This window comes from Schistocerca gregaria, chromosome X (assembly GCF_023897955.1).
Source record: "Schistocerca gregaria isolate iqSchGreg1 chromosome X, iqSchGreg1.2, whole genome shotgun sequence".
Classification (NCBI taxonomy): domain Eukaryota; kingdom Metazoa; phylum Arthropoda; class Insecta; order Orthoptera; family Acrididae; genus Schistocerca; species Schistocerca gregaria.
The window spans coordinates 815,980,000-815,998,222 of NC_064931.1; the positions used below are offsets into that span (position 1 = coordinate 815,980,000).

Genomic DNA, 18,223 nt, shown 5'->3' on the forward strand with positions numbered 1-18,223 from the left:
CACCCAGGTACTTAGTTGAATTGACAGCCTTGAGAATTGTAATATTTATCGAGTAATCGAATTCCAACGGATTTCTTTTGGAACTCACGTGGATCACCCCACACTTTTCGTTATTTAGCGTCAACTGCCACCTGCCACACCATACAGCAATCTTTTCTAAATCGCTTTGCAACTGATACTGGTCTTCGGATGGCCTTACTAGACGGTAAATTACAGCATCATCTGCGAACAACCTAAGAGAACTGCTCAGATTGTCACACAGGTCATTTATATAGATCAGGAACAGCAGAACGTAGTCGCCTTTTATTTGCGCTATGATAGGCGCATGTTTCATACTGGTTTCCAAATTTTACTCTACCAGAACTTTGACATTACACCACCATAGCTTCGCAACCTATGTGGATTACTGTTGAGCCAGCAGACTACCATTCCGTTATAGGTGTTTCTATTACCCTTAGAACCGTGTTGCCTTAGTTGGGCATCATCAGTCTAGCGTCTCTACGGTTATGGTTGAACCTGTCCAGTATAGCCTACTGTGTCCTCAGGGCGCACATGCCTGCGCTTTTTTATTATTTTGTTTCACATTTTTAAATTTTTGTTCTTTATTTTATTGTTTTTTTGTTCTTTATTTTATTGTTTTTTTGTTTTTTATTTTATTGGTTTTTTAATGTTTTGTTTTTTATTTTATTATATTTTTAATTTTTTGTTTTATAGTTACACACATTTTATTCATATACGCATGGGGCTGTATACGTTAACATACGAAAAATAACCATATATACATAATACAGCGCACAAAATAACAACAATCATAAATATGATATTGTACGAAATATTAAATATTCTGCGAAGTTGGTAATCACAAAGTATGTAAATAGTTTATGTTACGTAAATAAATTTACGATACCACCATATTACATAAATAAACTTACTTAAAAGCTTATTATATCGCAAGCTCAACGATTCGTGTAAAAAATAAGAAACTACTGAATAGTATACATCTTGTTACTATCTCTTACCTTAAAATTGTCATTGTCAATTTAAAGTATGCAATAATAAAAACTGAAAATTAAGAAACGGCCGCTCGGAAAAACCTCATGTGAATTATTTTGGCTCGAAACATTGCAACAAACAATCCGAATTGCGTATGAGTATGACTGGTGAAATAAGCAGAAGAACTGTGAAACAATGTATGCACGACAAAATATTATCAATCTGAAATTTTAAACATTTTATTGGCTGTGATCGAGAAACACTACGCTATTTAATTACAGAACGTATGTACAACCACTTCGGCTGCACAAAATTTTGTCAGTTGACCACGGTGTGATTACATGTATTCCATGTAACTTTTTATTCTGATGAATATTGCCCTAGTGCAACCGAAACAGTGATCAATCCTCAAACTTTTGTGCAACCGAAGTGGCTGTATATACGTTCTGTAATTACTATAAAGTTTTCAATCCGCTACGAAAACTGACGAACTTAAACTTGTTTTGTGAGAAAATAAATTTTTTACAAGGTAGCATGGTAATTTTTGAAGAAAACGCAGTAAAACATTTTCTGTTTTTTGGATATAAGATGACCTTTCTTCTGAGAATTATTTTTATAGCGATTTTCGTGTTAGTTGCTTCCCTGTGTGGTCATCGAAAAATCTTCAAATGCTCGATCAAACAGTATATCATTTTGTACAGGGCTGGACATAATTCTCAATTGCAATAACCAGTTTTTTAATTACACTATGTGATCAAAAGTACGCCGGCACCTCCAAAAACATACGTTTTCCATATTAGGTGCATTGCACTGCCACCTACTGCCAGGTACTCCATATCAGCGACCTCAGTAGTCATTAGCCATCGTAAGAGAGCGGAATGGGGCGCTCCGCGGAACGTGGTCAGGTGATTTGGTGCACTTGTGTCATATGTCAGTACGCGAGATTTCCACACTCCTAAACATCCCTAGGTCCACTGTTTCCGATGTGATAGTGAAGTGGAAACGTGAAGGGACACGTACAGCACAAAAGCGTACAGGCCGACATCGTTTGTTGACTGACAGAGACCGCCGACAGTTGAAGAGGACCGTAAAGTGTAATATGCATACATCTATCCAGACCATCACAAAGGAACTCCAAACTATGACAGTTAGGCGGGATGTGAGGAAACTTGGATTTCATGGTCGAGGGGCTGCTCATAAGCCACACATCACGTCGGTAAATGCCGAACGACGCCTCGCTTGGTGTAAGGAGCGTAAACATTGGACAATTGAACAGTGGAAAAACATTATGTGGAGTGATGAATCACGGTACGCAATGTAACGATCGGATGACAGCGTGTGGGTATGGCGAATGCCCGGTGCACGTCATCTGTAACAGTAAAATTCGGAGGCGGTGGTGTTATGGTGTGGTCGTGTTTATTATGGAGGCGGCTTGCACCTGGTACTATCACAAAACAGGCCCACATTAGTGTTTTAAGCACGTTCTTGCTTCCCACTTTTGAATAGCAATTTGGGGATGGCGATTGCATCTTTCAACACAATCGAGCACCTGTTCGTAATGCACGGCCAGTGGCGGAGTGGTTACATGACAATAACAACCCTGTAATGGACTGGCCTGCACAGAGTCTTGACCCGAATCCTATAGAACACCTTTGGGATGTTTTGGAACGCCGACTTAATGCCTGGCACTGGGACGGAATTGACGTCAGAGCTGGCCCTCACATGTTTATTGGGGACAGATCTGGAGAACCTGAACATCACGCAGACAGTTCTTAGTGACACATGCCACTTGTGGCGGAGTGTTGTCGTATTGAAAAAAGCCACCATGATGCTGTACCGTCAGAGGCATCACATGAGGAATCATGATACCCATGACGTACCGTTGTGCCATCAGAGCTCCATGAATCACGACCAGCTGTGAACTGTGTGAAGGCATTGCTAATTACGCATATAAAATTTTTTTTCGTTATCTTCTTTAGATTTCTATTCTTTTTTCTTTTGTTCATATGGGCATTTCTAATTGTTATTATGTAACATTCTACTGTGGTTTTTAAATGTAAAGATGTAATTGTGATTATTTATTTTGCCAATGGATAAATATGTTTCTTGCTTTGTACCTGTGGTAAAGTTTGTAAAGTTCTCTTTTGGAATATTATTAATTGTGAATAATGCAGTCAATAACATTTATAAAGATTTATGTCATTTACGATAACGATATAACATCTATAGACAGGGGACAACGATAGTGATATCGATAGTCGAAACGTTGTTGTGTAGTAGAGGGGATGGTGGACGGTGTGTCTGTGAAGAATGCGCGGAAAAATAGTACTGTGTTTTATGAAAAGCATACGTAATTGTATGGACAGTGATACCGAACTATCAGATTGTTAATTCTCTTTACCACTGTGGAATGTAATGCCATCGCCAGCGAACTTCAAGAGCAAATAAACCGGACTGTGAAAGTGGCGCTAACAATACTTTGTTGTGGGCGACACGAACAGTGCTTTTATGCAAATGAACTTTGCTAGTATTGGTTTTGAGTGGTGGAACTGTTGTCTATCACATTCTATCAATCCGTGAGAGTGAAGACTTTAATTAACTGTGCAATATAAATGACATTCAGTGACGTTGTCGAAGTTTGAAATTCAAGAACAGAGTGGATATTGTTTACGGTGTGCTTCACACACAAGAACAATTCTATGAACTGTGTATTTGTGGCTAAGAAAAACAAATGGCTCTGAGCACTATGGGACTTAACATCTGAGGTCATCAGTCCCCTAGAACTTAGAACTAGTTAAACCTAACTAACCTAAGGATATCACACACATCCATGCCCGAGGCAGGATTCGAACCTGTGACGGTAGCGGTCGCGCAGTTCCAGACTGAAGCGCCTAGAACCGCTCGGCAACACAGGCCGGCATTTTGGCTAATACTATATGAATGTGACGAACTGTGTGATTATGGACGATAGCGTCACGGACAGTGCATAAAGTGTAAAAACGTGCGATGCCTACGTAATGTACTTTGAAAGAGAGGACATGTCAACAACGGTCGTATACTGGCGTCTTGTGGTTTTTTAATCACCACGGGGTTAATGATACAGCTGTGTCGGAATTTTATTTGCGTTTGGCCGGAGAAGATTAACCAGCGGAACTGCCTGTATCCTGCACTCATCACCGTAACCCGCCGACATCGTGCTGCCCAACGCAACGCTTCGTATGCAACAAAAAGTTACGAGATTTCGCCGAACGCTATCCCCTGACCTAGAAACTTTCTTTCTCTATTAAAAGTATAAGAATTACATATTCTATTCAAATAAATTCTTTGTTTAGTTTATGTTTTCTTTCTGCAAATGAAAATAAAATTACAATCAGACAATTAAAAGTTGCCTGGTATTCATTGTTGAAACACCAGTAAATATAAACTTCTTCCTCTCATTAGAACCAATTCTCCTTGCATGTCAAAATTATTGTAGTTTTATGTATTGTTATGAGACTAGATTTATCACAGTGACTAATAAGAGTATTTGTCATGAAATATGGCGTCGCGCGAAAATTACGGCGACCGCCATAATTGCTGGCATTCTGACCAATAACGTAAAAGCTGCTATTCCCATATTGGTGCATTTCCTGACGTGAGATCGAATTATAAATGTCAGCTGTCAAATCACGTAGGGACTTTTTATCCAGTCATAAAAGTTTTTGATATTGTATTGCTACGAGTCGTAGTATTAAGAGACACTGGTTATACTGAAAAGTGGGCAGATGTATGGTGAACCCCTCCAGTGTTCATGCAATTATTAACAGTATTGTGTGTGATTCACGAAATTTTGTCACTTTTTCTAATTCCTTTCAGATATTGTCTTATATGTCTTTGAAGTTTCAGAGAATATATACACAGTTTTGTGGGTTCAGGTTCATTTCAGAGCAGTTTGTCGTGAATAATAGAGTTTTCAGTTCATAAACAAAGTGGGATCGTGACCAATTGAGAAGTATAACAAAGAGTGTGGTTTTCCAACTAGAATTTTGGATGACTTCACAGTTTAGATTTTGATAATTATTTTTCCTGTGTGTTGAGGTCATCACAACTGAAGTCACGCCCGATGGCTCCATACATCATGACGCCAGGAGTGACACCACTGCGTCTCTCCGAAACGTTAAACGAATAGGGATTATCCTCAGGTCGCTGCCATACTCGCTGTCGATGGTCATCTGGATTAGTCCAGAACCGCGATTTATCGTCGAACACAGTAAGACGCCATTCATCAGCAATCCATGCTTCCCAGTCGCGGCGCCACAGCAAACGCAGTCGTTAACATCGTGATGTTAACGGAAGCCTACACATCCGACCAATAGTGCAGGATGACGAAGAATGTTGTGAGTCAATTACTTCCTCTCGAGCAGCAGGCGCACATGTGGAGGGGTTACGATGTTCTTGGTGTTCAGTACTGCGGTGCTCGCTTATGATGGTCAGACGTAGTCGACGAGAATCTTGACAGCGAGTATGCTTGCCCTCGTGTTCCCATGCAGTTCAACACAGGGCCACTGTCACATCCGAATGCCCCTTAAACCAGGATATTGCATGATTCGATCAACCGGCCAAACAGAGACCTAGAATGAGGCCCCTGCCAAACTCGGCCAGGCGATGATACGAGGGGCGTTTGAAAAGTCGGTGCAAAAATAAAAACTACTTACGTGTTTGGGGTAAACCTTTTTTATTTTTCGACATAGTCTCCTTTTAGACTTATGCATTTTGTAGAACGCTGTTCTAGTTTGTTGATCCCTTCCGAATAATAGGAATTGTTCAAGTCTGTAAAATAGCTATTAGTTGCTGCAATCACCTCCTCGTTCAAATAAGACCTTTGTATCGGTAGCCATTTCTTGAAATTGGTGAACAAATAGTAGTCTGAGGGAGCCAAGTCTGGAGACTAGGGGGGATATGAAACGGGTTGGAATCCTATTTCCATTAATTTTGTGACCACAACTGCTGAGGTGTGTGCTGTTACATTGTCGTGATGGAAATGGACTTTTTTTGCAGTCCAATCGCCGGCGTTTTTCTTGCAGCTCGGTTTTCAAACAGTCCATTAACGATGAATAATATGCACCTGTAATAGTTTTACCCTTCTCCAGATAGTCGATGAGGATTATCCCTTGCTAATCCCAAAAGGGATTACCTTTATGGCCGAAGGGAATGGTCTTTGTCTTTTTTGGTGCAGATTCTCCCTTGGTAACCCATTGCTTAGATTTTTGTTTCGTCTCAGGAGTATAGTAATGTATCCATGTAAGTCCTGCAGATTCTTCCTAAACAGCCGCAAACAATCCTTGCAACACTTCACACGATTCTGCTTTTGGTCAAGCGTGAGCGATAGTGGAACCCATCTTGCGGATAGCTTTCTCATGTCCAAATGTGTATGGAAAATATTAATTACCCGTTCATTCGAGATGCCCAAACCACTAGCAATCTCATGCACCTTAACTCTTCCGTCATCCATCACCATATCATGGATTTTATCAATGATTTCTGGAGTCGTAACCCCCACAGGGCGTCCAGAACGTTCAGCATCACTTGTGCCCATATGGTCACTACGAAAATTTTTAAACCACTTATAAACTGTTCTAATCGAAAGTGCAGAGTCAGCGCAAGCTTCTTCTTAGACTCCCGAGGCGTTCCGCCTTTTATAAAGTACTGTGTAATCACCACATCGAAATTCGTTTTCGCCCATTTTTTGACAATCATTCAACTTCCTTGAGTCACACGAATGCCAAACACAAAGAAATATACCAATATGGCTCAAACTTGGTGTGCGTTCTTTCCAAAGATGCTACTAACTACACGTGACCTCCATACGCACCGATGGTGCCATCTCTCGGACTTTGCACGGAATTTTCAAACGCACCTCGCAACTCAGTACCACACCAATATACGGCATCTCTGTGTCCTTCAAAGCAATCACTTAATATCTGTCACTGTTCATGCCCTTTACATAAACTTCCTTGCCTGGTAACAACACTAAACACGAATAATAGTAATGCACTGTGATGGACTTCCTACCCATTACACGGAATTACCACTCAATCATTTACATACCCGCCGATGATGTGTACATGTGCAGAGTTACGTTGACATTGACCCTCTCTTCTGTGTGCTTTACTTTTTTTCAGACGGTGTACATTCAATACTAAACTATCCAGTCACATTAATATGACCACCTGTCAACAGCTTGAATAACAACCTTTTGCAGCACGATCCGCTGCGAGACGTGTAGAAAGAGAGTCAATGAGGCTCTGTAAAATACCGACAGGGATATGGAGCCATGCTGACTCAAGTTCACGACCAGCTGCACTAGCGTTCTCGGTTCGGGATCCATGTCGCGAGCATCCCGATCGAGGTGTTTTTACAGATTCTAGATCGGGTTTAAATCCGCCAGGGGAGCACGGTAAAGACATAATGGTGCTCCTCGAACCGCGCTCGTACACTGGGAGCTGCTGGTAGATACCATTCTACCGAAGAGAAACAAGCAGCATGTAGCGGTCAACATTAATCCGACGGATAGATGCATAGCTGTGTTGATCCATTGTGCCTTCCAGAATGACGAGATCACCCAGGAAGTGCCACGAAAGCATTCCCCAACCCATAACGTTCCCTCCTCCGACCTGGACCCTTCTGACGATCCAATTGCCATCTGTCCGAAGGATTATAAAACGTGATTCATCTGAAAAGGCCAGTTGCGGTATTGGGGTGCAAATTCCAGACTTCGTCGCCGATGAACAGGAGTCACCATAAGTGCATGAGCCTGGCGCCTGCTGCGGAGGCCCGTATGCAGCAACGTTCGCTGAACAGTTGTTGAGGAGACACTGACGGTAGCCCCTTGGTTAATCTGGGCGGTCAGTTGCTCGACAGTTGCACGTCTGTTGGCCTGTAAACGACTCCGCAGCAGACGTTCACCCCCATCAGCTTTGGCGCTTGGTGCACCACAGTCGAACCTGCGTCGCTTTTCAATAGCGCCCATTTTGCCACGGTAGGACGCTGACAGTTTACAAACAGCCGTTTCGGAAATGCTTCAACTCTTCGCCCGAAAGCCAATGACCATGCCCTTCTGGACATCAGCTAAATCGCTCCGTTTCCACATTACGACGACTGCACTGTTACCTGCGCTTTATATGCCCTCCACAGCAAGAGCTCCACCTGCCGTCTTTGAGTGGTCATTGCATGTTGACGTGGAACAAAGGCGGTGGTCACAGTAATGTGACTGGACTGTATACAAATAAAATTTTTGACATAAATATCCTCAATATAAATTAAGGCTGTGCTTTCATGTCAGCTATTATTTTGAAGAATAGGAAGTGGGATAGAAAGAAAGGGACTAACGAAATGAATACAACGAATACATTCTTTCTGAAAAAATAGAACAACATTTTCACTTTACCTTTCTTATCCATAGTGAATCTCTTACTCAGCAGCGTGCACATCAATCTACATCTACATCTACGTCTACATCTACGTGATTACTCTGCTATTCACAATAAAGTACCTGGCAGAGGGTTCAATGAACCACCGTCAAGCTGTCTCTCTACCGTTCCACTCTCGAACGGCACGCGGGATAGACGAGCACTTAAATTTTTCTGTGAGAGCCCTGATTTCTCTTATTGTATCGTCATGATCATTTCTCCCTATGTAGATGGGTGGCAACTGAATGTTTTCGGAATCGGAGGAGAAAACTGGTGATTTCGCCAGAAGATCCCGTTACAACGAAAAACGCCTTTGTTTTAATGATCGCCACTCCAATTCACGTATCATGTCTGTGACACTATCTCCCCGATTTCGCGATTATACAAAACGAGCTGCTCTTCTTTGTACTTTTTGGATGTCATACGTCAGTCAAAAAAATGTGTGTGAAATCTTATGGGACTTAACTGCTAAGGTCATCGTCCCTAAGCTCACACGCTACTTAACCTAAATTATCCCAAGGACAAACACACACACCCATGCCCGAGGGAGGACTCGAACCTCCGCCGGGACCAGCCGCACAGACGATGACTGCAGCGCCTTGTCGACCGGTGTGGCCGAGCGGTTCTAGGCGCTTCAGTCTGGAACCACACGACCACTACGGTCGCAGGTTTGAATTCTGCCTCGGGTATCGATGTGTGTGATGTCCTTAGGTTAGTTAGGTTCAAGTAGTTCTAAGTTCTAGGGGACTGATGACCTCAGATGTTAAGTCGCATAGTTATCAGAGCCATTTTTTCAGCGCCTCAGACCGCTCGGCTAATCTCGCGAGGCTACGTCAGTCCCATCTGATGCGGATCCCACACCGCACAGCAATACTCCAGAATAGGGCGGACAAGCGTGGTGTAAGCAGTCTCTTAAGTAGACCTGTTGCACCTTCTAAGTGTTCTGCCAATGAATAGCAATTTTTAGTTTGCTCTACCCACAATATTATCTATGTGATCGTTCCAATTTAGGTTATTTGTAATTATTTAGTTGAATTTACAATCTTCAGATTTGTGTGACTTATCGCGTAGTCGAAATTTCGCGCAATTCTTTTAGCACTCATGTGAATAACTTCACACTTTTCCTCATTCAGGGTCAATTGCCACTTTTCGCACCATACAGATATTTTATCTAAATCATTTTACAAGTCGTTTTGATCATCTGATGACTTTACAAGACAGTAAATGACAGCATCATCTGCAAACAATCTAAGACGGCTACTCATATTGTATCCTATGTCGTTAATATAAATCAGGAACAATAGAGGGCCTATCACACTTCCTTGGGGAACACCGGATATTACTTCTGCTTTACTCGATGACTTTCCGTCTATTACCACGAACTGCGACCTTTCTGACAGGAAATCACGAATCCAGTCGCACAACTGAGGCGACACTCCGTAGGCACGCAGTTTGGTTAGAAGACGCTTGTGGGGAACGGTGTCGAAAGCCTTCTGGAAATCTAAAACTATGGAATCAATTTGACATCATCTGTCGATAGCACTTATAACTTGATGAGCATAAAGAGCTAGTTGTGTTTCACACGAACGAAAAAAATGGTTCAAATGGCTCTGAGCACTATGGGACTTAACAGCTGTGGTCATCAGTCCCCTAGAACTTAGAACTACTTAAACCTAACTAACCTAAGGACATCACACACATCCATGCCCGAGGCAGGATTCGAACCTGCGACCGTAGCATTTCACACGAACGATATTTTCTGAAACCGTGCTGTGTGTCAACAAATCGTTTTCTTCGAGGTACTTCATAATGTTCGAATACAGTATATCTTCCAAAAACTGCAAATCGACGTTAGTGACATAGGCCTGTAAGTCAGCGGATTATTCTTACTTCCCTTTTTGGGTATAGGCTTTTTCGATTTGGCACGAACTTTTGAGAGTATCAGTGCGAAAACTTGAAACTGTACGGCAGGCAATTACAGATTTATTAGTGACAGTTTTCTTAAATTGTTTTATGATAATTAAAACTGCACATGATATTTCAGGGAATCTGGCAGAAAAAAGGAAAAAAGAAATTCACTTAACAACAGTGTGTCATTCAAGCTTCCATTGCTGATGATAATGTTATTTGGAATCTGTACAGTCAATGTTCCCAACGCTGTTTCCACAGGCCGTGCCAGAGATTGAAATCTTCTAGTATTAACAACAAGAACGCTTACAGAGGTCATCAGTGAAGTAAGCGCGATAGGTTATACCAATATTATTTTCTCAATTACCTGCTGTAGTCCCAGTCACGGACACGATGCGTATAAACTCCCTCGCACATTAAAACTGCGCCAGAACCTCAGTATAAACCATCTGGAACCAGCACTCCACCAACAGAACCGCCTATGGCAGTTTATACCCTGACTCAAATTTTAATCTTTCAATACGTCATCCACTTTTACTTTAATGTTTAAAATTGCATGCTTCTGAATTTCCTGTACAGTGATGTCCAGAATGAAAATTTTGCACAGAATTCGATATCTGGCAGATATTAGCAGTGTACTTTTACTACTCATTTAACCCAGTACTCTACGGAAATATGTTTTCCTTCAAAACATGTTATACGAGGGAGAGTCAAATGAAAACCTTAAATATTTCTTTAAATATTATTTATTGTGCAGAACTGGTACAAAGCTGTATCACTTTTCAACATAATCTCCCCCACGCTCAATGCAAGTCCTCCAGTGCCTACAAAGTGCATAAATTCCCTTAGAAAAAAATTCCTTTGGTAGTCCGCGCAACCACTCATGCACCGCGTGGCGTATCTCTTCATCATAACGGAACTTCTTTCCTCCCATTGCGTCTTTGAGTGGTCCAAACATACGGAAATCACTTGGGGCAAGGTCTGGTGAGTATGGTGGATGAGGAAGACACTCTAATGCAGGTCTGTGATTGTTGCAACTGTTGTATGGGCAGTGTGGGGCCTTGAATTGTCATGTTGCAAAAGGACACCTGCTGACAGCAATCCACGTCGCTTTGATTTGATTGTAGGCCACAGATGATTTTTTAGGAGATCTGTGTATGATGCACTGGTGACAGTGGTCCCTGTAGGCATGTAATTCTCCAAAATGATGCCTTTTTCGTCCCAAAAGAGAGTCAGCATAAACCCAGGTTTCGTTCCCAGTAACGATTCTTGAAAGGAAGCCATCACCTCCTCATTCAAAGCAGCGAAGAAGTTCTTCACAAACATCAACAAGTCGTTCTCTCATTTCAGGAGGCAGCTGCCGTAGCACCCATCTTGTAGATACTTTGTGAAACTGGAGCACATCATGCACAATGTGGTGTGCTGACCCATGACGAATCTGTAAACATGCTGCAATGTCATTCAGTGTCACTTGGCGGTTTTCCTTCACTATGGCTTCAGCTGCTGCAATGTTCTGTGGAGCCACAACTCGTTGTGCCTGACCTAGACGAGGAGCATCTTCCACTGAAGTCACACCATTTGCGAACTTCCTACTCCATTCGTAGACTTGCTGCTGTGACAAACATGCATCACTGTACTGAACCTTCATTCGTCGATGAATTTCAATAGGTTTCACACCTTCACTACGCAAAAACCGAATAACAGAACGCTGTTCTTCCCTGGTGCAAGTCGCAAGTGGGGCGGCCATCTTTATACTGATACTGCGACGGTATGTGTGCATCTGCACTATGCTGCCACCTACAGGCCATTTTCAAAGCTGTTTGTAGCACGCTTACCAACTTACAGGATAACGGCATGAAATTCCGATTTCTTATTACAGATTTAAGGTTTTCAGTTGACTCACCCTCGTACTATGAAGTATTTTAACTTTATTTCTGCAATAGTTACATAGAAACTACAGCTGTTGCCATGCAGAACTACTGGACCTCTTTGAGACTGAACACGGGTTTCTGTTAACAAACCTGTGTAATGTTCTGGTAAGTCCGCTTCAGACTTGCTCGAATTCCTTGCGGTGGCTCGTTTGTAAATTTAATCGCCATCTGGGAAAACAAAGGAAAATTTATATAATTACTTTTATCCTATAACACGAGTATATATATTGTGTGCATTTATCTTAAATTAAAACTATTGTCGAATTTGTTAGTGCCCATAACCTGAAAAACGTTTCGAAGAAACAGTAAATATTGTACCAAGTTTTCTGTTGTCATAACAGATATCTCATTTTGGCTGTTAATCGCTTCAGTTCGAAGAGGCTACTGGCAATACTTGTAGCTCATCAGAACAATAAATTAAAAGATAATACGGAAGTTAGTTTAATGTTATTTGGTCACTGTTCTGTAACTTATCGCACCAGACGCAGTGCAGCCCCACTTTGTATGCTGCTCTTCGACGTAGGATGAGTTGGAAGTCACCCTAACTACTGTGAAGCGATTGGAAGCTACTGCGAATGGGTGTGTTGGGAGGGCACGTAAGAGTCATGTACCAGAGATACCAAAGATATCTCAGGTACTTTATTCTCATATGGATTCTGTCTCTCCTGCAGGAAATATAGGATCTCTCACCACACGATCAATGGAAGGTCTAGGTGTCCTGTACAGTGAAGGCAGGGAGTAGGGAGACATCAGAATGTCACACCCATCCCCACACTCAACAAGTCTGGGGCGATGTTACAACTGAAACCGAAACTGGGCCAGTGAGCCTCACTTCACGCGTTAGGAGACGCGCTGAGTCCCATGTCAATGGGAGGAGTTTGAAAATACGGAGAATAATGATATCATTAGGGAAATGGCTGCAAAGGATGGGAATGAACACTATGAGAACTCAGTGCTCAAGCCTGGATGCCTCTTTCAGCATGTTGAAGAGGCTATTGTGGGAGTGTTTGGGGGAACAGAGTGTAACTGCAGATTCTAGCGTAAATAGTGACAAACGATGCCTGTCGTCTGGGTTTCGACGTCGTACTTGGATCATTTCAGCGACTGGCAGAGAAGGTTGAGACTATGAGCCTTGCTCATGGAGTTTCAGTGAAGCTCACACTCTGAAAAATTCTCTCCAAAACAAATCATGGCCCTGTAGATCTTAGTCGAGCAGAAGGCTTGAACCAGGGACCGCAAAGGTTCTGTCACAAGCTAGGCTGTGACTTCCTAAACATGCACCAGAGTGTTGAGAACTGTAAGGTGTCTCTAAATGGGTCAGCTGTGCACTACACATTATCGGCTGCTACCCAGGTATCTGACTGTGTGTGGTGTGCACGCAAAGATTCTTGTAGATTAGCCGACTTGCGATCCAGTATAGATAACGATAGGAGTATGAGGCCCGGAAACATCACTGTAAGATCCAAAAAAATGCCCCCCCCCTCTAAAGGTGAGAGATCCTTAGGGTTAACTGCTGAAACATTGATAACATCGTACCAGAGTTTGAAGCACTCCTATACAACAGGGAAGCTCACATATTACTAGGCACAGAAAGCAAGTGGAAAAGCCGGCCGCGGTGGTCTAGCGGTTCTAGGCGCTCAGTCCGGAGCCGCGCGGCTGCTACGGTGGCAGGTTCGAATCATGCCTCGGGCATGGATGTGTGTGATGTCCTTAGGTTAGTTAGGTTTAAGTAGTTCTAAGTTCTAGGGGACTGATGACCACAGATGTTAAGTCCCATAGTGCTCAGAGCCATTTGAACCAAGTGGAAAAGACGAAAAAAGATTAGGCTTTAGCATCCCGTCGACATTAAGGTCATTAGATATGGAGCACAAGCTCGGATTGTTTCAGGGATTGGGAAGGAAATCGGCCGTACCCTCCCAAAGGAACCATTCCGGGAGCGTGAAGCGATTTAGGGAAAACAGGGAAAAACTAAATCTGCATTAGCGGGTACGGGTTAGACCTGTCATGCTCCCGAATGAGAGTGGAGTGTGCTTCTACTGCCCTAGCTCACTCAGTAAAAAGCTGATTAGAACCTGAAGCTAAGAGGGATGATATTTTTATGAAAAAATTAAGCTTAGGGAAGAGTGTTATACCGAGACGATAGTGTAACTAGGAATACACGATATTTTTTGGTCGCAACTTCAACCTAGTGACTGAATTTCGACTCCCACGAAGAAATGCGCAGTTGAGACTGCCATAAGCAGTTTTTGCCATTTTTTACAGTTTTTTTTGTTAAACATGAGATTGTGTTTTGCATAGCATTTGCAAATATTTCGCGTTTTATACATTTAAGTACTGTATAATTTATTAAAGCTATTTGGAATATACTGTTAATTCTTCAAGTACAGAATATTGTTGTTGTTGTTGTGGTCTTCAGTCCCGAGACTGGTTTGATGCAGCTCTCCATGTTACTCTATCCTGTGCTAGTTTCTTCATCTCCCAGTACCTACTGCACAGAATATTATAGCGAGTAAAATACTCTATATTTTTAGAACTATTTCTATAAGATGTGGGCAGTTGAGCCATACTTTGTCGGTCGTGCACCGTCTTGTATCTTGAAACAGAAGTACGTCTGTTACCATAGAACGTTTGATATATGCAAATGGACTGAGTTTCTCTAAAGTCTTGAAAAGAAATTTGTGTCATTTTCCAATAGCCTGAAAACGTATTTAATTTGAAACTGGATTTTGATAGTACTTCTGGTTTTTAATAGTGCAGTATTGTTGTGCAATAGAGTAATAAAGTACAAGATATACTATTAAATAGCTATTGACAAAGTTTTCTCGACTGCAACACTTTTAAATTTCAATGGATTATTTACCCATAGATACAGGACCAAGTTGTACCTCGGAAAATGTTATTACATTTCGAAAACGTTAATTTTCTGGAGTAATTCTTTCAGTTTTAAAAAATACTGCATCAAATAAAAAATGAAAGCCATAATTTAAAAATGGAACAAGAAACTGTAATAATTTCTATTATTGTTTCAGATGGCTGTATAATCTGTTTGAAATTCTTCAAGATAAGGATTTAGAGAACGCCAAGTTTTCTTGTTGTTAGGACATGTCAGAAAATGTGTTGATATCAATTTAAGTTCAAAAGCTTCACAAAAGTTTATAAGTTCTTTGCAATTTCCATTAGTCCTTTGATAAGCAAAGAATCAAAGCCTGGAATTCCCAAAAAACTATACAAAAGAATTCACCTCAGTCCAGAAACAGACTTCAAATATCATTCTATCTGTAAAACGCCATTATGACAAAAGTCAGGCTAGTAGAAACACAGCGGGAGTTCAAGAAAACGACGAACAGTATTTCTATAGAATTTTTAGAGAAGAAAAATGTCAACATATCCGGCACCCAGACTGTTTCAGAGGACAAGATGGGATTCTGGAAATAATTAATAAGGAGAATTTTAAAACCTCCGAAAAAGAGTTTTAAGATCTTTTAAACTGCAAATTTCCCACAGTCGAATGCACATTTGAAAAATGTGATCTAAATACAGAATCAGAAACCCCAACAATAGAAGAAGTTGAAAAGCAATACGTGAACTTAAAACAATAAAGCTACAGGGCAAGATAGTGTAGTAGCAGAAATGTGTGAAAATATGTGGCGAAAGTCTCACACATAAAAGTCATAAAGTTTGAAACAAGGCCATACGTATTTGCTTACATATGACGCTGACTTCTCTGTTGTGTATTTGACTGGTCAGCGGAAAAATGGATTCAAAAAATGGTTCAAATGGCTCTGAGCACTATGGGACTTAACATCTGAGATCATCAGTCCCATAAAACTTAGAACTACTTAAACCTAACTAACCTATGGACATCACACACATCCATGCCCGAGGCAGGATTCGAACCTGCGACTGTAGCGGTCGCGCGGTTCCAGACTGTAGCTCCTAGAACCGCTCGGCCACACCGGCCGGCCCTTGACTGGGACTCGAACCGTAATTTCCGGCGTGTCGAGAGCGATCGTCTTAACAACTTCGGCTATCCGAGCGCACTTCCAGGACCGACGCCAGCCTCCATATGTCCTTGTTCTACATCCCTAAGAGCTCGCACAATTTGTGATTCACGGAGAATTTGTGTACAGTTCGATGCCATGTTCCTTCGGACAAGTACGTGCCCGACACTAACATGTGTTTGAGTTGGTTTTGGTGGTAGGGTCGGATAGCCGAAGTGGTTAAGGTGACCGCTCGCGACCATTAGAAAATCCGAGTTTTGAGAACCAGTCCGGCACAAATTTTCATATGTTCACAGTAAATTGTATAGCTGTTGTGTGGCACCGTTCGCAGTTTTCGAATACATTTCATGAACATTCGTGAATTGTGTAGAACCACTGCTAACATAATATCATGGGTAGCTTTAGCAAATAAGGGAGACTAGAGGATGAGTCAGAGGCATACGATTGTTCCGAATTTCGTCGTGCTGTAACTGGCCACAGCCCACATGTTCCTTCTCTTTCCACTCATTTGAACGTGGAGCTGTATCTAGAGACTAGAGGATGAGTCAAAGACAACAGGTCTCCAGCGTGGTAAGTGAGACCCTGTTTTAGAGCTTCTTGCTTGATTTATGTATTCAAGTATCAATTTTTTTTTTAGTAACAGAATCTTCTAATTCCTTTTCTTTCACAATTATTGATGTTAAGGAAGTAAGGCAAAATCTACTAATTTTAATAATTTTTGTCCATTCTGTGGATAGTGTAGTTTGATGATTATCACTTCGTTTGAGTTCGAGCTACAAGTATGTCCCGTAGTATAACATACCTTAAGCTTTTCCGGTAAATAAATTGTTAATATTTGGTTATAGACGATTCCCGCAGGATTCGGATTGCATTTTATCCAATTCTAGGGATTGTTTTTCTTGCGACTGTGATGCCCAGATTTGTCTAAACAACCTCATGTGTTCCACGGGTCCACAACTGACGAACTATGGTACCTCCTGTGGTGTACAATATTAAAATTCCTGTAAGTATTTGAGTAGTTTTGTGATTATTTAATAATGGTTTCTTTGTCGTTAGCGTGTTCCCCTCTGCCCGCTACCACCCTGCGGGCTCATGAATTCACCGCTAATGAGCTACAGCATCCTCCATTGTATACTAACCATTGTCTGTCTAGTTCTTTGAATTATTTGAGGTTATCTTCGGTGATTGTGCGCACGTAGTATGGGCTTCAACTGCATCCATGCTGCCTATTTATTGTACTATTCCACCAGTAAAGGCAAGGGAGAAGTTTTGGTAGGATGTAAGCTTATTTTAGTGAGGTCTGTTTATGATTAGCGAGTATACCACTGTCCAGTGCCACCCAACGTGCTCATGGATTCCCAGCTAGCAAGCAGTAATTCGTTTTATAACGGGGCTTGTGAAAGTCAGTGTATAGCAATTAACTGGATGCCATCTGCTCTATATTTTTTGTGACCACTTTACGGGGTTATTGAGATCCAGTCGATGTAGACATCCCTTTGATATGTGTGGCTCTCATCATTCAGTACGTTCGAACTTTACTCAGCTTGCCAACCATAACTAGTAGTCCACGTGATTGCCACCCGTTATGAAGTGCGTGAGTAACAGCGTTATTGAAGTATTAGAATCAGTCACCGGTCAATCGGTTTGTTCATTCCTGATCACATCGCGTGTACCTAGGTAAACTAACTATGGGATCAATTATTCTAGTATGATTTTTTGATATGTCTACTTGCGTCTTGACTGCGTTAAATTTGCTCCAAACTCTTCCCGCAAATCCTTGGCCTTAAGAGAATTAATATGGATTACAAACGAAAAAGGAAGCAAATTATTTCTCAGCACCTAAGCCATTGCTAGTTCCGGCCAAATCACTTTCCCCCAGAAGGAGTAACACGCTTATAATGTGAAGAAGGAGGATTTGCAAAGTTCTGAACAGAAATAGGAA

General features: G+C 41.7%; 1 protein-coding gene across 1 annotated transcript in view; it reads right to left on the bottom strand.

The window, feature by feature from the left end:
- The window catches only part of LOC126298335 (dynein axonemal heavy chain 5), a gene marked incomplete at its 5' end in the record, with an annotated part of 791,472 nt that overhangs the window by 65,832 nt on the left and 707,417 nt on the right, over positions 1-18,223 (bottom strand). Inside the window, one exon of the mRNA XM_049989632.1 lies at positions 12,371-12,448. Within this exon, the coding sequence (XP_049845589.1) occupies positions 12,371-12,448 (78 nt within the window). The remainder of the gene's footprint in view (positions 1-12,370; positions 12,449-18,223) is intronic.